Consider the following 25,980-nt stretch of genomic DNA (forward strand, 5'->3'; position numbering starts at 1 on the left):
GAGTCAATTTAGGACAGAGCACAGGAATAAGGAGCGAAGTCCCTTCAACCCTGACCAGAGCCAACATGCTGGCTGCAGAATAGTTGGCCAAGTGTGCTCTGAAAGACCCACAACATTGCCATTTCAGGATAAGCGAAAGTGGCCAGTCCAGCCTGTACACGTTCATCCATTTCTGCTCTGTCTTCAAGTCAGGTGGGAGAAAGGTGCCTAAGGCTAAAAACCTTCTTTAACAGGTAAAAAGACATAAATGAATGGGTGGTCTACTAGTGCATTTCTGCAGACTGGATTTACTTCATGGGTTTTCAGTGTTCACATTACAATACAATGAATTTTCTACATTTCTATGAAAAGAGTTTCCTTTCTGTGAAAAGAGGTTCACCATTTATGACATTAAGCAAAAGTTAGAGGATTCAGCGTTATGGATAGGAGTGTTGCCTACTTCATTACAACATTTAGTGAGCATATTGAAGTTGTTGGTGGGAAAGTTACTTTTAGTTAATTTCATCAGTGGGGGAAAAAAGCTGTGTAGCCATAGAACCTGAAGATCAGCTTGCTGACTTCTTTGTACGTGAATGTGCTCAGCAATTTTAAATTAGAATAGGCAGGCTACCCTATTCTCACCTTTTATTGAGGCCTATTTTAATATTTCAAATATACACTACCTAAATTTGTATACTCTTTAACAGTAGTTAATCTTCAATTAAAATACCTAGAGCAGAAACGAAGATAACTGGTTTAAAAGGTAAGAGCATTTTTTTAATTCTGCATATTAAAAATGTCATTTTTATGACTTAAAAAATCTTCAGGAATAATGAAGGCTAACAAAAGAGTGAAGAGCAGTAATTTAAAAAGCTCCATATGTAGCATCCTGATTACTGTATCAGTCCCATTTCCATAACGAAGGGAGAAGTCACTGAACTGCCACTCGTCCTTTCTAGTGACAAGAAAAGGGCAAAAAAGACAGTGTATTTTCAAAAGTGTCATCCCTCAGGCTCTAGAAGAAGTAGTTGTCATCTTCTGCACAGTTACAAGTGTGTGGGTGTTGGTGTCTGGCACTTTCCTGAAATACAGTAACCCCCAGCTCCGGTGGTCCCGGCACATGCACTTAATTTGGAAGCAGCTGGGTTCAAAAGTTTAGCCTCACTTTTTGACCTGAAAGGCTTTAGGATGTGGATGTGCACTTGGAAGTATACAACATGCCACACAAGATGAGGAAACACAGTCCCAAGACAGAAAATCTGCATGCAAAGGAAGCATATAGGATATTCTTTATGTTTACAAGAGCAATAATATGCATATGGGGTCTAAGATACATCTGACACACAGTACAGCATGTGGCTGGCAAGTATGCACATTCAGCCAGTTAATAAATGAAAGGCTGTGTTTTAAAATTCAGCAACATGCTAGAATTTGTATTCATTTGCATGTCACCTGAGAAGACAAAGGGCAGCCAAAGGAATATTTTTTGTTTATTTAAACAATTATCTCTGGCTGTGGTACTCTTGATCTGTAACAGGCCTTTGCTTCCTGGTGTTAGTAAAATCTGAATTTCTTTTTTCTTCAGATGATCAAGCAGAGATATTCTCTCTCTTCCTAAATAGCTAAACTTAACTAGCAGCTGAAGAAGATGATAGTTAGAACATTTATCTTTTTAGCAAATATATCACAGTTCCACAGCCTATTAAACTAGAGTAACATAAATATTCCCCATGTAAATGTGATAACAACAGAATTAGCATCCGATTCTGCAAGGTCCAGTAAATGTAAATGCTACTGATATGGAGTTCCATACAAACTATTATTATAATACCACCATCATGCCTTTTATGTATTCCTGCATCAACAGGTGAACTAAACAGTGGACCAAGTACTGGTGTGGTTCACATGTAATACAGTAAGACTGCAACTTATGCTGGGGTTACACTCCCGGGATTGCCAAAATTGTGTATAGTCAAAACAAATTGGGTGAAATAGCGGTTGCAATTGACAAAAACCTTTCCCCCAAACACCTGCCCCCTTTTTATTTTATTTCTAAAAATTCTAAGTGCATAATGTGTGTAAGCTGCAGACTTCATGTACTAAACCAAACCTTCACTGCGACTGAACAAACCTGCAAGCTCTTAAAGAGAACATGCTTGCTTTACTCTTCCTTGATCATTTTGCAGCTTCACTGTACCAGGCAATGGTTTAAGCTTTGGTTTCCATACCTGGGCTTTTGTTTTAGTTTTCTCCAGACAAACCACAAGCTGCAACCAATGTGGGCCGGATCAGGCCCAACTGCCTTCTGGATCCAGCCTGTGGACGGCCCAGGAATCGCAGCATGGATCGCCAGCATGTGTGTTCTTTCCCTCTCCCTCACATGGCGGTGGCAGCACCCCCTCCCTCCCTTCTCCTGGCTTCTCCCCAACCTGCCTAGAGGAGGAAGGGGGCTGAGCAGAGCTCAAGCGGCCACTATTTTAAGCAGCCCCTCTCCAGAGCCCTTTCACACGCCGCTCATCGTCCCTCCACTGCCGCCAGCCCCTGCCACTCACAAGACACAGGTAAGCAGCCACCGGGGCTCGTGGTGTTCTTGCATCATCCCCCCCCCAAAAAATATAGTCCAGCCCCCCACAAGGTATGAGGGACAGTGGAGGCCCCCTGCTGAAAAAGTTTGCTGACCCCTGTGCTAAGCCAAACCATGGCTTGGCTTATCTCGATGCAGCATCAAATGACTGTGGGAGGAGCAAAGTGGTTGCAATTTCCTCATTTGCACTACACCATGGTTTGTATGTGTAAATGAGGGTACTGTACAGAACATAACATTGATAGAGCTCCAGAATAGAGTGTCTACAATCTAAAAATATTTCAGCCAAATGTACAGCACAGCATTTCTTAACTTTGTTTAACATATTTATCTTACTATTCACTGTCAGAAGCCCCAAAATTTGGGCAAGCCAGGGCTTTTAATTATTATAGTACAGACAAATCATGCAATTTTGATACCAATTTATATATAAGGAATTACTTGTGTTAGAAGCTTTATTATACCACCAAACCTAACAGCTATCTACTTATTGTGTGAAAGAAGCATGAAAGACTATCACAAGCAATAGAAAATAATGGTAAAACAATATTGAAGGATTACAGTGGTACCTCGGGTTACATACACTTCAGGTTACAGATGCTTCAAGTTACAGATTCCACTAACCCAGAAATAGTACCTGGGGTTAAGAACTTTGCTTCAGGATGAGAACAGAAATTGTGCGGTGGCAGCGGGAGGCCCCATTAGCTAAAGTGGTACCCCGGGTTAAGAACAGTTTCAGGTTAAGAACTGACCTCCAGAACGAATTAAGTTCCTAACCTGAGGTACCACTGTACTCTTGAGTGCCCCTGCCAGGTGATGTGCAATGGGTAGCTATTAAGGAGAGCACCTCTTCTCCCCCACATTGTGATATTTTAAGTTCCAGACAAATGGCTATTTATTTTCTCTTGGATTTAAAATCTGTTATAGCATTTAATTCTGTTTTAGTTTTACCATTTTATTCTGCCTTCTCTGTGCTTTACACTTTCTTTGTGCATTTTACTGATTTTTCCATTTTATTTTTAATGAACTTAGCTTGTTTTATTTGAGATCTTTTCAAGCCATCTTTTAGAGCTAAGCCCTCACAAGTCAGCTTCCAACACATAAAAACAATATACACACAGTCAATTACTGAACATTTACTAAATATTATTTTATGTTACGAGCCAGCCTGAGAACTTTTTGTTATATGGCAGACTACAAATGTTGTAGATAAATGAAATAAATAAATTAACAAATTGCATGTTACTGTTTCTATTTTTTTAAATCAACAAATTAAATAAGCACATCATTTTTTGTTAAGTTTGAAACATTTCAGTCATGCACATAGTAACGTGATATTTTAGTGTCCCAAGAACAAATTAAAGAGAACATGACTTCGGATACAGCACGCAAACCAAATAAAATAAACAGACATTAGAGAAGCAAAATTGTACAGAGAGAAAAGTTGTTTAACAAAACAGCCCATACATCAGCAGCTGAAGAAATGGGAATTAACACACTAGCTGGTGCCTCAGGGAGAGCATTCAACACAAAGACACTACAGAAGGCAAGTCTATGAAGACCAGACTACTTGACTGATGCCAAAAAATGCAAGTCTCGTTCTTCAAAAGTCCCAGCCATACAAAAGGAAGTTACTGATTACAACGATTGTGGATATCTTAGCTCAGAGCGAGAAATTTCTAAAGGAAATGTTTTACTTCTGCCTCTTCTGCAAGAGTTCACAAAGTTGGAGCTGCTTTTAAACAGAAGACTGTTGCTTTACCATCGATAGTGGATGGAAATGGAAGGGCTGCTACACCGTCCTGCCTTTAGAGAACAGCTATGCTGGCAGCACTTCTGAGAAATCCAGCTGTCCGACTGACCTAATTTCAGAAGGCAACTTGTATGGCCCTACCCTGATAGCAGCCAAGTCAACACATTTCTTCTTGTTAGCAGTGCCAGTATTTTTCTCCAACGTATCATGAGTATTAGTTCCAGCTGTGATACGGACCAATAGCAAGATACAAATACTGAAAAATGTTTAAGGGGTCCACATGCCAAAGCAACTGCGGTGGACTGTGTACAGTCTGCCCAGGGAAGAATCCAGAAATGCCAATTGTGCCTATGCTTCAACAGAAATCCCGACTCACATTGTTTTTCCAAACGCAAGGGACAATGTAAGTATAGTTGCATGAGTCCATTAGATGCCTTTGGGCAAATGCCTATCTCCTAGCATTAGTTGCATAGCCATAAAAACGGGAGTAGCAATAACATACCACACAGGTGTTCTGCTCTTGGCATGTGGAGCTGGCTCATTCATTTTCAGCTTTGTATTCTTATTATAAAAAAGCATGCCTAGACATTCTGTTGTTGCGCCCATAACCTAGGTTTAAGGTGCCATTTAGCTCCTAGCTTTCATATCTCAGTTTCGAACACTGGCGGTAGACCATAGCCATCATGTCTGGTAGATGTTAGAAGCCCCATCCTCCATGAATTTGACTAACCCTCTTTTAAAGTCATCCAAGTAAGCAACCAACACTACATCTTGTGAGAGCAAATTTCAACATTCAGTTTCATTGGATGGTCCCAAGTCTAGTGTAATGAAAAGGGGAGAAGACCCTTTTCCATTTCTCCGCACCATGTATGATTTTATACATCTCTATCATGATGACAAGCTACTCATTTTCTACAGCAGCGGTTTTCCTAACAGTACAGTACACCACACTCTATAGACCCTTTTACCCCCAAGTAAGCATCCTGTTTTCGTTGTATAAATAAAACTAAAAATGCATGAGAAAAGCAGAATGCTTCCCTGTGATGTTGCTACGGCTGTCTAAAGTTAGCATGGATCATGTCCCTGCTGATGCTGCTTGATTTTCGCATTTGACAATATTTTAAAGGAACATTTTGTTCATTTTCTTGGCGGGGGATTTGAAAGTTTAACGTTACATCAAATATGCTTTTGTTATGTGCTGTCAAACATGAACATAGCTTAGGGTCATAACAAACTTTTAAGTCAAATCACAGGCAGCCTGTGCGCTCCTGCCCTCTTTGTGAGGCCTCCATGCCTGCTACAGAAGGCCAATTATGTTAGAACAAGATGTATAGAACGTTTTCTCCCCTAGAGCCATACTTGTTCATTGATTTGCTTCTGTTTGTGCTTCCAGAGCATGAATTCCTGTCTACCATTCCCATATCCCTAACACAAAAATGAAGCTTGATTAGCAACATCCCCACCCCCCCAAAAACAATCATTAGATTGACAGATTTATAATTATGTTTCTAACACATTAATGTTTGAGAAATGTCAAATTTCAAGTACATATAAAAATAATTTTAGTTCAAAGGTCAACCAGGCATGAATGTCTGTGATTTGTAAAAATAATAATAAAATCTCCGTTTTCAATACACCTGCATCTTCCAATGCTCAAAAACATGCAGTTGTTTGATAATTATCACTGTTTGGTATCACCTTGAAAAAACAGAATCCTAGTTTAATTCCTGGCTTTTGCTCAAATCTGAATGTAAATATGTGCCCCTGGAGTATATTTAGTGGCTTGGACAATTGAGTTTGCCTGTTAGTCCAACCACTTATGTATGACCAGATTAAATCATATTGTCCTCTCTCAAATTTGTAATTACTGGAATTATATTAGTATAAGCACACATTGAAGTAAAATTCGTGTTGCACCTGTAATTTTGCGAGTCTAAAGCTGAACTATTAGTTGCACTTGAGTCCATAGTGATTACATCTGTTGCTGAGTAATTTCTCTGTTGACAGTGCCAAAATAGTAAACTATTGAAATGAAAAATAAGGTTTAAAATTCTGCATTTAATGGAAGGGTACACGGTTAACAAGAAACTACAATCAGATAACATGATCAAAATTTGATGTAGTAAACGGGGATAAATGCATCCTAGATGGAAAAGCACTTTGGGTGGCATCCAGTGGTAATATCCGGCTTGTGCAGTAGACTTCCACTTGTGTAAACAGGACTTGCCCTGTAACTTGAAAAAAAAGGGGACATAGCCACCCACCCAACATACATCTTCCACCCCAGCTGGTGTGAGGGGCAGGATACTGAGTGCACTGGTGGCTCCATCAACTCAGTTTAGCTTTGCTTTCCTGGCTAGGAGCTAGGATGGCTCCCTGGCTGTTTGAATACTTCTGTAGGAAAATAAACCTATTTCACAAAGTTATTAGGTGTGACTCTTTTGGTCACCAATATCATTATTTTTTTGTCACTAGCAATGTTCTACGAAAACAACTTCTGAAGGAGAGAAACAAGCAAAATCTGCAGCGGAAGAATAAAATAACTAATAATTAATGCAAAGGGCAAAAGTCATGGGAGTGCTGGATCAGTGCCAGGTTTCAGTGAGAGGCTGAATGGGAGCCAATAAAGTGAAACTCAACCCTGACAAGCTGAAGGTGTTGGTGGCAGGTGATTTGTCTGCCTGAGGAGCTGCTGTTCAATCTGTTCTGGATGAGGTTGCACTTCCCCTAAAGGATCAAGTTCACAGACTGGATGCCCAGGCTAATCTATGTGACACAAAGTGCCTTTCACCAGCTTAGGCTGGTCAACCAGCTGCAACTCCTTCGGGATGGAGATAGTTTAGCCTCAGTTATCCATGGCCTGGCAACCTTCAGATTAGATTATGGCAATGCGTATATGTGAAGCTGCCATGGAAGACTTCTTAGAAACAGCAGAAATGCTAAACTATTATATTAATTAATAATGATAATAGCTACTGGTGTATCATGTCCTCCCAGCCCATTTGCAGGCACAATGCTGGTGCTTACTTTTAAAACCCTCTGTACCAGTGGTGGGGAATATGTGACCACACTCTTTTTAAAAAGCCATTTCTTGTATTAAATCAGCGGTGGCCAATGCTGTTTCCTAAAATGTTTTAAACTAAAAGTCTAATTGGCCCCAGATAGCATGGCCAGTCTGTTATGATAGGAACTGTAGTCTTATGTATGTATGTATTCATGCATGTTTTCAACCATTCCTTGTAATAAATATCTCTGTATGGTTTACATAAAAACAATAAAAATGCAACCAACATCATTCACAAATAAGTTCAGGGTTCTAAATCAAGAAGGGAGCCTCTATGAGTTAAGAGTGCTTGTGTTATCCTCCCTATCATGCTCTTCCCCTTCAACCAACTTAGTGTAACAGTGGAATAGCCATAATACTTTGGTTACCACACTCCATTCGTACCAATCTCCATTCCTCACTGCCTTAAGTCATAAATGAATATTTCCAACACATTGTCAGCTTTCATTTTTAAGTGATCCACCAAACCAAGCTTCCATCACTTGCCACAAAAGTTTTTCCCAAGTAGCAAATAAGGGTCAAGTTCAATTTGTTTAATTAATCCATAATTTCCAAACATGCCCCCCAAGACATGCACAAACTCCCTCCCCCTCCCTTTCCAACAGTTACCATTAAAAAGGTCCAACCAGTTGTGTGAATTTGGTCTACTCTTCAGTTCCATAGTATGGCATGAACACAATTCCTTATTCCTTGAAAGGAATGAAAGATCCTTCCAGTGCAGAAACTATAGCAAGGGTAATTTGTAGCGGTTTGCTGACAAGACAGATGCTTCCCATCAACAATGTCATGTTTGCATTAAACAACAGATATTTTTAACATATTGTGTTACACCATCCATCTCAGTGAACTGCCCATCTTGTAAAATTATTTTAATTATGTTATTTTCTCTCCACTATCTTCACCATCTACAATTATTTATAGTATTATTGTCTTGGTTTCTAGCCCTAGCTATTAACATTGTTGCAGCAGTTCCTAGATGGGGAGGTTTATTTGATTTATTGTTTAATAATAGTCTGAAATGCTTCAATGGAGATTGTTTCTTTCATATACATCCCTCCCTCTGCTTCCCCCCCAAATATTCAGGGCACTACTTCTGTCAAGGGAACAAGACTAACTTTTCTAGTCAATGGCAAATCCTTGCCCTGACGCTCTCGCTTATTTCTAGGAAAGCACAGTGGTATAACCTCTGGGCTCCCCTGGATTAAATTTCAGCATAATGTTCTCAATAAGAATCAGAAGAGCATCACAAAAGTGCACCAGGAGGGTAAAATGCCAACTATCAAGATGGATGGTTTGTTTTCATTTTTATAGAGATTTTCTAAACTTCAACTTTCACCCTGCACTCTCCCGTTCCTCTCACTCTTTCGTCCTCCCTCCCACAGCCACCTCCAAATGCCCATCTGTCATTTTCATTTAATAGAAACCTATAATTCCTAGCTAATGGATGCACTCGGATAAGGAAAGATAATCTCCTTGAGCTCGCTTCAGTTGTTTCATCCCCGTTATCATATTAATATTGATTAAATGCAAAACGCAACATTTAAGTGAGACTGCACAAGTTATTTAAGGGGGACAAAAGCACACAATACACCCTAATCAACATGAGAAAACAGCCTCCTTCAAAACTAGGCTGGGCCTGGCTTGAGGTGGGCATGGAGCAAGCAGCTACTTAACCTAGCCATACACTACTACAGCCATTCAGTCAACCACAACATCCATGCTGTATGCACTGCTTCAACCAGTCATGGGGCTAGAAGAAGACATCAACGCATAGAAGGGATTGTAGTTGCTTGGGGTCATGTTGTCCAACTTGACACTATCTACCCTTGATGGCTGAGGTTGACATTTATTTCAGTTGAAGGTATTCATGCCAACCACAAATATTTTCAGTGGTATATCTCACATTAGTGTAACCCTTATATATGGAACCAAAAAGGTCACCCACATTTTCTAAATCACAGGGGAGCTTTTGATAGGGATTTAACATTTTCTAGTAATTACATTTTGGGATTTTCACATGCATATAAAGTTAATTAGTGAAGTGTAGCAGGCATTTAAAATAAAGAGTGCTTTCACCAACCAGCACAAACACACGAAACAAGGTTTGTTCTTGAACTAAAACCAGTTTTCACAAGCAACATGCTACATGTTTCTGAGCGAGAAAGGAAATTACAGGCTAATTTATCTGACTGAAATTAATACAGTAATATTTCTAAAATGAACGCAACAATTCATCCCCAACAAGACTGAGAAAATATATTCAAACAGTTGTGATACAAATACGAAAATTACAACCGTTTGCAAATTAAATCATAACTGAGACCAGGCAGGGGCAAAGGGAGAGTGATTATTAAGTAACATTTGTTGTTGAATATATCTGAAGTGTATGACTGCACCAGAACTTGTCACATTTCACCTACAGAAAAGTGCCTGGATCCTGCACAGAAACTGCATTGCGGGAGGGGAAAATCACAAGGAAAGACTATAGGTTGCAAGGTTATGTACACTCCCCAGGTATAACCCCACTGAATACAGTGGAGATTGCTAACAAGTAAATTACATAAAGGATGGAACAGTTAAAAAGTTCAGGTCCAGATGTTTAAAAACACATTTTTAAATGAGCACTTCTGAACACTAAATTCAATACCATCAATATGATCCGTAGCCAGAGATTTCCATTTGGACGATGCCTCCCCTAAGAAGGGATGCTATGTCTTGAGAGTTACACCGTGGCTAAGAAGGCTCCCTCGAGATGTCAAGAAGGCTAACCTAACCTTTTGAGATCCATATAAACAAGCAGTTGAACATGGAAAGCACTGAACCAAGGGCCTGTTGTTTACCTAACCCCTGCACTGCAAGAGACATCAATCCCTGCCTTATTAAAGAAATGCATACACCAGCCCGGCATGCCTGCTCAAACAACTCTCTCATATTCACAGTTTCTCAAAGGTCGGAGGAAGTTCTGGAGGGGCCTGTTCCATAAATAAAACCCTTCTGCTTGATGATAACTAAATTGCATTAAGACTGGCTCAGACAGCGCCAATTAGAATCCTTTGGTAGGGATGGACTACAGAACTCTATCCTAGATTGTTCACAGATAGGGCTTTCACCTTACCCCATTCCAAGCCACTCTTACCTTTGTAGCGAATGAAAAGCAGCAGAGAATCTGCAACACATACCCAAACTTCACTGATAATGTAAGCACTACAGAATTATCAAATATGGACACAAACCCACTAAGTGTACAGTCATACGTAAATATTGAATCAGAAAGGATTCCATCTCACTTTCAGAAATCATGTCCAACAATGATGAAGCCCAAACAAGGAATATCCCATGGCCCTCATTTCTCCCTAAATATACTTATTATTGGAATAAGGACGGGTAGTATATAAATGTAATCAATAAGAAGCACTGGTTGTACCAGAGCGATGATGTTATACAATCTGCTTTATAGCATGTAGTGTTATCTGCACTGAGTACTCCATAAATGAAATTAAGCTTCCCCCACCACAAATATTAACTGCCTAATTTTTTGCTAGCAGCAATTGACCAATCATGGAAACATCAGATGTAAAAAAACTGCACAAATCTAGGAATAGGAAGAATCTAGGAATAACGAGGGTAGTGTGTAGTGTAAGATTAAAGGGTATATACAGGCAGACAGAAGACAAGCAATAACTATTAGGCACTACTTCCTATCCAGCAACATTTTTTCAAGAGAAGAAAGCATTTCTGTTCAGCACTGAATTCAGATGAGCTTTAGAGGCTTAAATGCTTCTACTCTTTTTTGCTAGTTTTACGCAGGCAACTCAACCATGTTGCATGGTGAAATAAATTCACTGAGCTGTTACCTGCAGAAACCTGCTAAATGGATAAAGCTTCTGAACAAAATTTTTACTTTATTAAGGAGTATGCACCATTATCATACACTTCTTCATGAAGGCTTTTGCTTTAAGATAAAACAGTTTGGCTTGGTGCTGAGGGAGAAAATTATTTATAGCAGCTGTGGACAGTCTATGCTGCCTCTCTATAGACACATGGGGTTTTAACAAGTAAAATGTGACTGGCCACTAAGAAAAGGTTTTTTGGGGGGGGGGGAGCGAGCCTAGAAATATGTACAGTGGTACCTCAGGTTAAGTACTTAATTCGTTCCGGAGGTCGGTTCTTAACCTGAAACTGTTCTTAACCTGAAGCACTTTAGCTAATGGGGCTTCCTGCTGCCGCCGCACCGCCGGAGCACGATTTCTGTTCTCATCCTGAAGCAAAGTTCTTAACCCGAGGTAGTATTTCTGGGTTAGCAGAGTATGTAACCTGAAGTGTATGTAACCCAAGGTACCACTGTACAAGAAAGGCATATTGCTGTGAAACTTCATCAGCCAAACATGTCAGCAGGGACTTGGAAGAGGGCAAGGCCACACTCGATGAATGGCAGCCAATGATCAAGGACAACTCAAAAGACTCAACTCAAATGACATCTCATCAGTACTGTGATCTAAGGCCAGCTGGGTCAGAAATCTTGAGTCCAAGATCCACTGCATGTTCAGGTTGCGGATTCAAGAGTGTATAAGAACCAGGCGTCAATATGAATCAAGAGAGGATGGGGAAATTGAGAGAAGGGCAAAGAACCGACTGACAGAGAGAAGGTACACGCTATACATAAGCAACCCAGACAAAGGCTGCATGCAAGAAGCAAGTGAGGGATAGCAGAACAAGAGGTTGAAAAGAGGAAACAATGAGGGAAAGCAGTTTGTGCCAGGATTATACTGATTGCAGGTAAACATCCTGCTCACAGTTTCTGCCTTTCATAGATTAGCACGGGCAACTGGGGTGTGCCAGAACAGAAGCACTCCATTTTACATCTGTTGGTGAAAAGCAAACCGTATAAATCTCAGTTCTGACCCAACTAGAAGTCAAGACAACAGATTACCCTATTGTGACATGCAGTTTCAAAGATTATCTACGGGTCACTTAAAAGGTGGGCAAGGTTTTCTTCTGGTCAGTGCCTCTGTAATCAATATCACCCACCTCCTCCTTGTGGTCATCAATACTTTTATACTGCCACAGTTTAATCCTCTCAATATAAAGGAGCATAAAGGAAAATGCTACTTCCCTGTCAACCTGCCTCCATCAGCTTCTGTCCATGTCACCGCAGCCAATTTTTACAAAGTGGGAAGAAAGATTTATGCTTGAAGTACCCCCTTAAGGGTTTTCATTTTTTTTTTGCTTATTTTAGAGGGTAGGGAAAGAGAGCCTATGAAAGAACAAGCAGAGTGAATCTCCAGTTTTTAAATAAAACTTTGTTGTTGTTGTTTGCCTTTGGGCTTTTGCATTCACCTCTTGGATTAAATCCTCCTGCTCAGCAACGTCAGATATGAAAAAAATGCAACCCAGCAAGCCTTGTGGCTAGTGGCTCTTGTTTTCTTTCTAAGAGGTGGGGAGGCATGATGCAAAGAAACCCACCTAAATACCATATGGCCAAAACACCAAGATAATCCTGTTTTAATGCAACATAATCAAAGGAATGCAAACAGCAGGATCTCCCTAAAAAGGAAGCATACTGAGTGATAAAAATGTTCTGTAATGGATTTCTTGCACATATCAACTCATCTCTGGAAAACCAAGCTATCTTGTTTCTATTTGTATCCACTAAAATTCCACAGTCTCACTGACCTCCCAAGCCACCATATGCAATTAGCAATTGATATAAAAATCTACTTGCCCATTACCATTGATTTGGCAACACTACAATAACACAATTAATTAAAAATCCTAGTAAAGCCTCTTTCATCCATATCTGTCCAACTTGGACATGCTTCTTCTCCCCTTGTTTTCTCTCTCCTCAACCCCACCACATCAGTCTAACTGTCCAAGTTTTGTGCCAAATAAATATGGCAGGGAAGGAATGGATCATTAAAGGTTGGGCCTTGAGTGACAGTCAGCCCTTGCAACTTGTTCTATTTTCTGTTGCTAACCCCTAGGAAAAAACTGTTCCCATTTTGTCTCAACTTTGCTTTTGGGGGACAAGACTGGGGTGCCTTTTTATATTTGTTAGCTAGTACAGAGGGCACTAGAGTTCTACACGTGGTGGAGTGGTGGACTTGTAATCTAGTGAACCGGGTTTGCATCCCCGCTCCTCCACATGCAGCTGCTGGGTGATCTTGGGTTAGTCACACTTCTCTGAAGTCTCTCAGCCTCACTCACCTCACAGAGTGTTTGCTGTGGGGGAGGAAGGGAAAGGAGATTTTTAGCCGCTTTGAGACTCCTTAAGGGGAGTGAAAGGCAGGATATCAAGTCCAAACTTTCTTCTTCTTCTTCTTCTTCTTCTTCTTCTTCTTCTTCTTCTCAAGCCCCTTCTCCTAGGTTTTTAGATGTTAACTTTCTGAGTGGGGGACAGGATGCATCTTGACTCTAGTGCGCATGCATGTAAATGCACGCACATGGGCTCTAAATGTCAGCACACAGCCTCCTTTCATCCCCCCATAACTGCCTTTCCAGATAATAAGTGTTTCTGAATGTGTTTGAAATGCGTTCTTTCTATAACCTGATCCATACTGAGATTAAACATTCTATTAAGTGTTCTTACTTAAGTTTTTTTTTTAAAAAAATAATACACTAAAAAACCAAAACCCTAAGATGGTCAGTTTTAGAGATGGACAAAAACTTGCTGCATCGCTCCAAAATTAATCAGGCTGTTCTAGCGCTCCTGCTGATTGCTCTGAACGATGCAGCACATTTTTATTTACTTATCTGAAAAGTTACAATCCACTCTTCCATTGAAATATAACAAGGCAGCTTATGGCATATAAAATACAATAAAATCAGTCTATAAATATCCATAAAAATAATCAAAAAGCTCAACAAAAGATCAGTAGGTATAATGTCTGAATAGTGCAGTTTTCAGAACACATCTGAAAGAAAGAAGGACTCATTCCCACTGAAGCTCCACAGGAAAGCAGTTCCACAATAGTAGGCAGCGGCAGCGGCAAATGGGCATCTCCTGCAGCAAATGGTGCTCTGAGTATCTTTTCCCATTGGGGATCATAGTTCCCATTGGATACATAGTTTACCACTCTTGCTTTAAATCTCACTCCATCTAGAGTCAGTTTATTAATATACTGTCTTTCAGAAGTCAGAGGAGGACAGGCCACTGTAGACTAAATGAATGCAAACCAGGTATCTTTTGCAAACCAGGTATCCTTTCTAAGAAGTCTTGGGGAAAGTTGGGTGCATATTCCATTTCAATGCTGTTTTTAAAACTGGATATAGTTTTAGCTGTAGTTCACAATAAGGGCAAAGAAAAGCTGACTCAGAACTATATACAGATACATACAATACTTCCTAAAATGTCAACAGAGTTTAAGTTAGCTGAATTTCCAGTGATAAATCTCTAGGATTTGTCAATGCTTGTTGCTTTGTACCGAAATTTGAAATCTGTATTTTAGGATTCTATAAGCATTAAGATTAAGGTCCCCCCCCCAAATATAACTCTATCTCAAGACTATACAAATGAGAAATGTTAATTTGCACTTCAGATCAATAATTTGCAAAGAAACAATGCCATTTTATTGCCACTGAGAGTAATCACAACATTTTTTTCTCAATTATAAAAAGAAAAGAAGAAAGCATTCTAACATTTTAAAGACAGAATGAAACAACAATGATAATGGAAGCAGAACGAAGTAATGGAAAATAATAGAAAATGTACCATGAAGAATAGTCATGTTTACAAGCAAGTTTGTCACAAGAGCAGCTAAAGGTCCATGTAGTCCAGCACTTTGTTCTTACAGTGATTAACCAGATGCCTATGGAAAGCCTAAAAGGAGCGCAGTGCCAGAGCACTCTTCACACCTGTCATTCCCAGTAACTTGCATACTGCCTCTGAAACACAGCTGACATGGATGGTAACTATTGATATCCTTATCTTCCATTAATTTGCCTGATCCTTTTTAAAAGACATCAAAGTTGATGACTTTTGTGGGAGGAAATTCCATAGTTTAACTATGCTCTATGTGAAGTAGTACTCCATTTTGTTTGTTCTGAAACTTCCAACATTCTGCTTCATTGGATGTTCCCAAGTTCTAGTATTATGAGAGAAAAGCTTATCTCCATCCATTTTCACCACACCCTGCATGAATTTATACCCCTCTATTGTATCACCTCTTGGTCACTTTTTCTCTAAATTAAAAAGCCTCAGATACCTTTCGTCATGGAGTAGCTGCTCCATCCCCTTGATCATTTTGTTTGCCCTTTTCTGAAACCTTTTCAGCTACAATATCCTTTCTGGAGGTGAGACGACCAGAACTGTACACAGTATTTCAAGCGTGGTCACACCATAGATTTGTATAATGGAAACAGCTAATATTTCCACTTGGCTATGGTTATGAATATGCTGGCTATAAATGGCTTCTTTTGGAAAACTGGAAAATGCTGCTGCTTTTAAACAACACATATGTATCACAATCTTTTGCTATTCAATTCAGAAAGCATTGAAATAAGAATTGTTGGGGAAAGTGCCATACAGCAACAGGAAGTACAAATCTTTTCCTAGCAGTAACCTGATTAGGTCCAAGTCAGGAGAATGGGAAGCAGCCTGAAAGTCTGGGAATTACCTACTGTATTCAAACCAAACACACACTGCCAAAAATCAACTTCATATAAATGCAACTCAATACTATCAAAATGTATCAAAGCAAACCAGAATGCATTTATTCTGTAGCAAATGCTAATAGTCATTGATATAGTAACAGAAATGAAATGGAATTGACCCTGGCCTGGCCGTCAACATTTCGTGACAATTTGTGTTTACTGGTAGAGAGCTTCTACCCATTCTACTCTGTTCACGTACACAAGAAGGAGCAGTGTAAGAAGAGACAATAATGTGGGTATTAACCCCATACCCCAGCTGGGTAGATGTGGGATGTGGGAACAAAACTTGTCATTGATTCTGCTTACATGATTCCTTTATGCACACACCTTACCAGAGCAGCAAGGGGAAAAGCTGTCAGGAGATGCACACACTCCAGGCACAAGGTCAAATCTTGATCTAATAAGCATCTGCTATGAAACAATGTGTTGCTCTTCTTCACACTTAGTCTTCTTCTAAAGGTGCAATGTTATGCACATGTACTTGGGAGTAAGGCTGCAGTTCTAACCCCACTCACCTGGAAGAAAGCTCTACTGAATTCAATAGAACTTACATCTGAGCAGACTTTTTTAGGATTCCACTGTAAGTCAGTAACTTACTTCCAGTTAAATGTGGATAGGATTGGGCTATGCCATACTTTCTTGGGGAATCCTATACAGTGCATCAACATCTCTTGCGTACATAATCATGCTTAATTATCATTCTGTACAATTTATCATGACATACTTTCTCACATACAGAAAGATTTTATTTTTTCTTTCAATAGCAAATCAATTACCTTTAGCCCCTTTAATACATTTTCTTGTGCTTTTCTGAGTTCCTTCACATTTTGGAAACATCTATGAGGAGATTTGATCTTAAGAGGAGAGAAGGATCAAAAGACAGGAGGTGCCATAGGGAAGAAGCATGGTACCAAAGACTCTCCTTTGCAACCCCCCAATCTGCATGGTTTCCCTATTGATTTTAAGCTCCCGTCAAAAGCTGCCACCAACACAGCTATTATTTTCAATCTAGAGGGTGGGACCTTCTAAAGGCAAGTTAAGGTCCCTCCAAAAATCCTTTTCATTGCACATTTATAATTTGTGCTTCTGATGGTATCAAGGCAGTTACATGCAATCCCACTTGCAAAAGTTAGGGGATGGACATGCTCCTTTGTTTCTAATTGATTCATGTTCCATAGCTTCCTGCTGAAATCCTGCACTTTTTCATACCACAAATGTTCCAGGTGGGTTCTCCTACTTTTGTTGAGCTGTAGTGCAAGAGTGCTCTTCTGGAAAGCAATAATGTGCTAACATGGGCAAGCACCAGAGAAGAACTAATAAAGCAGAATGACTTGTGGACATCCAGAATAAATCCAACACTAATGCACTATTGTTGTGTCAATGACATGAAGTAGAACACAACTGCAAAAACACATCAGTCCCCTAAGAGTCTTAAAGTATAAGCCTATACATGTATACTCAAAGTAAACCCCACTGAGTTCAGTGGTACTAACGTCCAGGTAAATGTATACATAAAGTCAAAGCAAACGCAGTTCTACTATTATCTGTTATTTAACAATTGATTCCCTAATACAGTAAAATTGGCTACCAAATAGAGTATGTATTCTTTTTGTGCAATCAATTCACTTGCACCAAATGTACTGCAACAGTTTCTTTCATTTCTTGAGCCTTTCTTTTCTACAACAATTTCAACTGGACTCAAAAATTGGGTGCTTTTCTTTTTTCTTTGTTTTTCTCCTCCTTTAAAGAAACTATTATGTCTTTCAGCTTGAAGTCATCCCTCAACTATTTAAACTTCTCATTTGTTCTCATGAGGAGTGGGAGAGTTTCATATGCATGCTGTTTAAGGAATCTTCAAAAAATTAATTACATTGTTTCTTTAAAAAGTTATATGAGTAAGCCTCTATGAAAGGAACTTTTATGAAAGAGAACAAGAGGTAGAATAATATGTATGGGGAGAGGAACAGAAGAGGGGAATTCAACCAGCTAAACTTTAAAAAAAAACTCTTTTAAAAAAACCACAAACAGGATACAGACATATTAAAAAAGCAACACTGACCTAACAATGGAATGTGAACTATATTTGACTTAAGCAACGTCATATCTACTACCCTTCTCCACAATGAAATGTTGGTAGCTCTTAAAGAAACAGAAACATCTAGCAATTTTCTAGTCCTGCTTTTATTTTCTCCAGAGTGTGCAGTTTTGGTTCTGTAAGACAGCCTTGTTTAAGTCACTACCCCTGCATTTATGGGTGGCAAAGATTGAAGTCTGTTTCAGACTAGATGGTGAGTGGAGAGACTGCTTGCTACAATATTCTGTTATAACTTGCCAAATTCCATCATGATCCATACCAGAAAGTATTCAGTGAATGAGAAAAGGAACAAGCAATTCTGTAAATCTTGATTTGATTTGTTCTGCAGCACTGGACATTGTTACCAAAATGAGATCTTAGCACCTGTGAGAAGGAATCGTGTCTTTAGCTTTGTTCAGAATGAAGTCCTAAAATACTATAATATTCTACAGACTCCAGAAGCTTGGTGCATGTGGAGGTAATCACAGCTTGTGCTGCTTGGTCCCCACATGGTGGCAAGAATTCATTTGGGATGAGAACTCGCCAGCTCCCATATGATACAGGCTTTCTGACATCAAATAAAACATAAATCTTTATTTTATTTGAAAATTAGTAACTATAGCCAAGAATCTACTAAACAGGTCAACAGCTGCCAATATAATCCAAGCCCATGTGCACCAAACTATGATGAGGTTTCTTGTATAAGTTAGGGTGCTTTGAGACATAGGGCTGTATCCAACTAAGGCTGTTTATACATGATATGTTTAAATAACAAATAAAGCACACACACATCAACAATTCTGGGAACTGTAGTTTGTTAAGAGTGCTGGGAACTATAGGTCTGTGAGGGGTGAACTACAGTTCCTAGTATTCTTTTGGCTGGGTGGGGGTGCAATCTGAATTCAACTCAGAGTACAGCTACTGAAATAAACAGACCTAAATTACTTACATCTATGAATGTCAGCGGTTCTACTTTTAGTAGGACCAACACTGGATACAACCCAGAGAGTTTACAGTCGAAACCCACAAGCTACGTGGAAACTGTGTAGTGCCAGTAATTGGGATTCTTCCCCTGCCCAGACAAACACAAACAGCCCACTTGCAGATAAGTCTAAACCTATGTTTGATGCCACATGCATAAACAGAAATGCACACTGTGAGCCTCGGACTCACATGCTCACCTTTCCTCTTCTCACAAGGCCAGGATGATGACTTTGGCAGAGTTTAGTTTCACTTTCTATGAAACCTGGCTTGCCACTGCATGCAAACCAGAGATTGTGGTTTAAAACACAAAAAAACTATGGTTAGTTAAACAAGCCAGCTTTATACACCATGGTTTCATAGCTTATTTAAAAACTTCACTCTCCTGACTGCATGGAAGGAGAAGAGGGCAGCTCATCGGAAAAAGTGAAGAACAGCTGACTTCTTTTTCCAAGCAAAATATTTTTGGATTAATATTAATGTTCTCTTGTAGTTATCATTTTTGTAGAGTTAAAAAAAGAAAAGAAAAACTGTATCCTTCAGAAATATATAGTAAGCAGAATGGCTATGGATGGAGTGTCAGGAACAGACTTTGGCTCAAATGTCAACACAGCCATGGGACATGTCACTCTGAATCAGTTCTGCTGCTATGCTGTCAGCTGACTGGGGGGGGGGCTGCTCGTGAGTAGTGTAACTTGACACTGTGATCTCACAACATTTTGCGGCTCCCTTTCTATGAAAACAAAAACTTGGAACTTGCTGATTTTGTTTTCATGGAAAGAAAGTTATTGACCTTGCATGAGTTCATGGATCCTACAGTACACTGCTCATGCAAGTAGACTATTTGTGTAAGCAAACAGCTTTATCCTCAAGTCAGCTAACAACATACTGTTGGTTGGAATTCATTCTCAGTCTCAGCTCCCCACCCCCCAAAATGAGGAAACCATTCTGATATATGAAAGAGATTAGGCTGGGGAACAGATTGCCATGTGTACCACAGCTGGGCACTGCAAACTTTGTCCTGTCAATGAGATGCTTCATCGCTAATCAACTTTTTTTTCTTCCCCTCAATTTTTGACAAATATTCCCTACACAACTACGCTAGTTGTTCCCAAGAGTGGGACACCCACCAGAACACCACAAGATGTGGCACAGGATACAGTGGGTGGGTATCGGTGAAAATCAGGGCCCTGCTTTATGCAAGCAGAAGTACCGTATTTTTTGCTCTATAAGACTCACTTTTTCCCTCCTAAAAAGTAAGGGGAAATGTGTGTGCTTCTTATGGAGTGAATGCAGGCTGCGCAGCTATCACAGAAGCCAGAACAGCAAGAGGGATTGCTGCTTTCACTGCGCAGTGATCCCTCTTGCTGTTCTGGCTTCTGAGATTCAGAATATTTTTTTTCTTGTTTTCCTCCTCCAAAAACTAGGTGCGTCCAGTGGTCTGGTGCGTCTTATAGAGCGAAAAATACAGTACTTTCTGCTTGGTTCCAGAGCCTCTGAAACCAGGTTATTATCTGCTGAATCCTCAAAGTCTTATGCTCAAAGACCAGCCTGAAACACACCCCTTTGAATCCAATAGAAATAAATATTGAAGAGCCACATTAGAAGCATTCACAAATATTTTGCATGGGTTTGCAAACTTATTTGTCACACCCATTTCTTAGATCTTTGGATTAAGAATGCGAAAGAAGGTTGTACATCACATTTCATAATCAGTATCTTAAAGACATAAAAAGGTAAAGGTAAAGGACCCCTGACAGTTATATACTGTAATTATTCAGAATAATTAAAACACTGTGGTCCACAAACAAAAAACAAGCTAAAATTAACATTAGTCATGGGGGGAAACCTGTTTTTCTCTCTCCAAGAAAATCAAATTAAGCACAGTTTAGAACAAATTTTAAAATTGTTACATCAATAGAAATCACATTGCATTGTAGTTAAAGTTTATGATATATATAAACTGCAGTTATGTAATCCACTCTGGTTGAGACTCTCATTTTGTTTTGTTTAATTTCATATCAGTTCAAAACTATTACCAATTTGAAAAATGTATTTCAGTAATTTTTATTAGAATATTAATAATGCATTTGTTCTCATTTCCAGGTATAGTTCTCCAAATTTTCCTAATAAATACTTTGAAAAACAGTAGAAACTGGCAAGAAAAAAACTGGGCCCCTGCTCCAAACTTAACTAGCTAATAAAGGATGATTTGAGCTTATCAGGCTGAGAACCATCTCCTTTCTAAACTTCCCAGGGAAAGGCTGAACTCGAATATCCTTCTTCCAAATTCCTTTCAGTTTTGCATATTAATTTAAAAAAATCTATATGATATGAATCTAAAAGACTTGTCCCCCAATGGGTACGGGTGCTGATTTTCCTCAAAGGGCTGTACAGTGGTACCTCGCAAGACGAATGCCTCGCAAGACAAAAAACTCGCTAGACGAAAGGGTTTTTTGTTTTTTGAGCTGCTTCGCAAGACGATTTTCGCTATGGGCTTGCTTCGCAAGACGGAAACGTCTTGCAAGTTTGTTTCCTTTTTCTTAACACCGTTAATACAGTTGCGACTTGACTTCGAGGAGCAACTCATAGAACGCGGTGTGGTAGCCTTTTTTGAGGTTTCTAAAGACTTTGGTGATTTTTGAAGCTTTTCCAAAACTTTCCCGACACCGTGCTTCGCAAGACGAAAAAAATCGCAAGACGACAAAACTCGCGGAACGAATTAATTTCGTCTTGCGAGGCACCACTGTATGCATCTCACGGGTCTGTTTTGCATGGCATGCTAAGGCAAACCTGCAGGCTCCTAGAGATGAATGCACAGCCACTTTGCTCTTCCTTGGTCCTTTTTGCCATATTGAACTAGGCCAGCGTTTGGTCCTGGACTCATGGCTAAGATCTCTCCTCACTAACTACTAGCTGTAACCAAGGTTTCTTAACTGCCAAATGGCAGTGAAGGACCAGCATATTGACTAACAAATTTCTTGTGGAGTACTGCATGTAAAAAGTAGGAAGGGTGAGCATATCTGATCTTTAATATGGTGGGGAGGGATCATGTTTTGAGGCCAGGGAGTTGCCTAGAATATGGTACTGAAAGAGCCAGAAGGGAACTCTGTTCAAAACTCGTGGTACTTTGCTGCATTGAGAGGAATGTGCACATTTTGTGACTATCCAAACAGCAATTTAGTCTTCCATGGTAAACCCTGAGGAGTGACTGCATGCTGCCTTTTATTTTGAACTTGCTTACTTTTTCATGCTCTTTTTTCTGTTTGAACCTACAATAAATATTTACTCTGCTCATTATATAAATAGTGTAGGCTGGTGGGGGCGGGGGAGGTATCTACAAGCTCAATATGAAATCCAAGTGCCTTAGTGTAACATTACTAGCACTGGAAATTAGTCTTAAACAGAAGGGTTATTTGGAAAGGTTAGGAAAACCTTGTGCTACAAAAGTAGTATCTTCTGCTCTTGGCAAATCCTCTTGAAAAGGCTTTCCTGAGTGCTCTTCACCTGGGTTAGGAAGTGGTAGTGAAGTACCTTAAGTGACCTTTCTGTGGTAAAGAAGAAAAGAGGCTTTTGATTTCTGTTTGTACTACGTGTCATAACCCATGACAAGCTGCTATGTATGCCAGAAGGTCCTTTCACGGCAAGACTAGCAACTATCTTGTTTTCATGTTTCTAAAATGTTATATGTTTCCAATTAATAACAATAACAATCAAAGCTAAACTACAGGCAAACCAGAAATATTTTAAGTGTGAAGAAAAAACATTTGGGTAAAATAAAATAAAACACCTCCATCAAATGTCAGCTTTTTAAAATTGTCCCCAGTCAATCAGGGTCACATAGTAAGTGCATTGATGCCACAGCATCACACAACTAAGTCAGATTTGGCTATCTGAGACCAATTTTGAGCACGGGCAATGCTTTCGCATCTCATTGCTAACACTTTGAATGGGTATCTGGTGGGAAGAGCATGGGCTGCTGTGGTGCAAAGACTTTTTGCCCCTGTTCACTGAAAGGGGACATTTTTCACATGACTGTATTCAGATGAAGTGTCTTTCTTTTGGCTCAGTCCTAATAACAGTCTCCCACAATGAGCCAATTTCACAATACCTCCCACTTGTGTGCTATCAAGCTCTCTGAATGCATATAATAATGGGCTCCCCAAGATTTTTGAGGATGTTAGAAAAACTTTTACTAAATGTGTGCATGCAGCAAGATAAACACTTACCTGGAATGCGGATTTTAAACTTTCCACTCTGTCCAAAGCCACCTTCTATTAAACCTTCCTCTCCTGTAGACAGCTTGACCTTCAGCCCCACAAAAATTTGGATGTTGGTCTCTTTTTTAAACAGTGAACGACCAATCACACTGTAATCATCACAGAACTATAAAAAACAAACAAACACACAAACACAAAATCTAAGTTCTTGGTTTAAAAAAAAGATTTTAAAAGATACTGTATTGCCAACCCCCTGCAATGTAGGAATCACAGCTAAAGAATCTCTGACAGATGGCCATCCAACCTCTGTTTAAAAACCTTCAATGAAGGAGAGTCCACCACCTTCCAATATAGTCTGTTCCACTGCCAAACAGCTCTTACCATCAGAAAGTTCTTCAGCGTATTTTGTCAGAATCTCCTTTCTTGTTATTTGAATCCATTGCTCAGGTCCTCTCCTCTGGAGCAGCATAAAACAAGCTTGCTCCAGCCTTCATGTGACAACCCTTCAGATATTTGAAGATGACTCTATATCACCCTCTTGGTCTTCTCTTCTCCAGGCTAAACATATACAACTCCCCCAACTGTCACTCATAAGGCTTGATTTCCAGATCCTTTATCATCTTGGCTGCCCTCCTCTGCACATGTTCCCGCTTGTCAAAATCCTTCTTAAACTGTGGTGCCCAGTGCTTTTTTTTTCTAAAAAAAATGTTTAGGGGTACTCTCATTTTTACTTCAAAAATCACCATTTTATAGTTCAAATCAAGAAAAATAAATACAGCAAATTGACAAAAGTACGAAGATTCCCAAAATGTTTAGGGTATGCGTACCCCGGCATACCCCCAGGGAAAAAAGCACTGGTGGTGCCCATAACTGGAGAAATAACTGCAAGGTGAGGTTGAACCAAGGCAGAACAGGGTAGTACTATTAATTGCTTTAATATGGACACTATACTTCTGTTGGTGCAGCCTAGAATTGCATCACACTGTTGGCTCATGTTAAGTTTGTGGTCCTTCCTTAAATCCTTCTCACAAGTACTACAGTCAAGCCATGTGTGTCCCCCCCCCCCCACCAATATTTGTGCATCTGATTTGTGTATATTTGTGTTAAGCAGTCATTTCCTTGGCTCCAGGTTTCTAATATGTTATGTACCACGTTATATCTGCTTCTAAATGCACCCAAATGCACCAGTTCTCAGGCTCCTGGCATTACTCCTACTGACATGTCTACCACCTTTCAACTCCTTACCACCTTCCTTTCAGCAGATTCTTTTGCCTGTTCATATAAGGAAACATGCTTCCAATATGACAATACAGTGGTATCTTGGTTTAAGAACAGCTTAGTTTATGAACAACTTGGATTAAGAACGCTGCAAATCTGGAAGTAGGTGTTTTGGTTTGTGAACTTGAATCCCCCGCTGCTATGGGAAAGCACACCTTGGTTTAAGAAGGCTTTGGTTTAAGAATGGACTTCCGGAACGGATTAAGTTTGCAATCTTTTAAACTTTTAAAAATTCATCTTTGCAAGGAGTATGTAATCATGTCAGTTTGTTAAACTCAGAGTCTTAAAGTAGCTGTATTTAATTTTAATTTAAAGATGATTAAACCAGTGGAAGTCACCATTCCAACTTTGGATTCATAATTAAGCAATCAGGTACAAGAGGCAGCAAGCTTGTTGCACAGGGAAAGATAAACGATGCTCCCTGGGGCACTGGCAAAGCAAAGGTGCAACGAAGTGAGCCTAATCCCCAAGGTGTGAATATCTTTGGATGATACTAACCCCTGAAGTCACTGTGCCTCAGTGTCATAACTAGAGTCTTGACATGAAAGGAAGTAAGAAAATGCTGCTTTACTGAATGGCAAGCTACCATGATTTCTCTTCAAGTCAATATTGTAATTTTGTGTCGCACAGATCCCACAAAGTAAGAAATACAGAGCAATACAGACAGACCTTTTTAGGTGGACCAAGAGTAATATTTTAAATTCAGGAGACACAGGATTTTCAGCTGCACAGAATTCTTCTCACAACTAATCTGGATGATAAAAATTGTGTATTCAGAATATTGCCATAGTAAAAAAGCAAATGCAATATGGTTTGTGGAAAGTATAGGAGTTGAACCTGAGAAGCTTTTTCAGGAGTGGCTGGTTTTGAAAGCTTATTATTTATTTTATTTAGGGTCCAAACTATCTGGCCTTAGGCATGCATTGCTGTCCAGTGAGCACTGCTCTCCAGGCATGAGGGGGTTACTCAAGGAGAGGGAAAGGAAGGAGGTGAAGATGCAAAGGACAACTGGATTGTGCCATTACTTATTTCCCCCCATTTATATCTTACCTTTTGAGCATCAGTCCTAAAAGCAACTAACAACATTTAAAAATAGTAATATATACTGTATATAAAATCAGTACACAACATGAGGCTACATGAAAACAGGCAGCTAAAAACAGCCGGCAAAATGGGATTGGGGTAGGGGAATTAAGTTATAACATAAGTAAAATGAAGTAAAATGAAATTTTTCATTTCCAGAATTAGAGCACTAGGAAACACCTTGACCAGAGTATGGTCTAAATAAATGCATAGGTAAAGGTAAAGGGACCCCTGACCATTAGGTCCAGTCGTGACTGACTCTGGGGTTGCGGTGCTCATCTCACTTTATTGGCCGAGGGAGCCGGTGTACAGCTT

The 25,980-nt window shown here is 39.6% G+C and overlaps 1 protein-coding gene across 4 annotated transcripts in view; it reads right to left on the reverse strand.

Moving 5' to 3' along the window:
* Positions 1-25,980, reverse strand: part of EEFSEC (eukaryotic elongation factor, selenocysteine-tRNA specific) — a 162,906-nt gene that overhangs the window by 25,701 nt on the left and 111,225 nt on the right. For 3 of the 4 annotated variants that reach the window (XM_080996924.1, XM_080996927.1, XM_080996925.1), the window contains one exon: positions 23,314-23,470. In XM_080996924.1, coding sequence (XP_080853050.1) covers positions 23,314-23,470 — 157 coding nt within the window. Of the gene's footprint in view, positions 1-19,284; positions 19,361-23,313; positions 23,471-25,980 lie in introns of those variants that run through there. The other variant, XM_080996926.1, reaches the window with a different exon arrangement.

The sequence above is a fragment of the Podarcis pityusensis genome (assembly GCF_964106645.2).
Source record: "Podarcis pityusensis genome assembly, chromosome: 2".
NCBI classification, from domain to species: Eukaryota; Metazoa; Chordata; class Lepidosauria; order Squamata; family Lacertidae; genus Podarcis; species Podarcis pityusensis.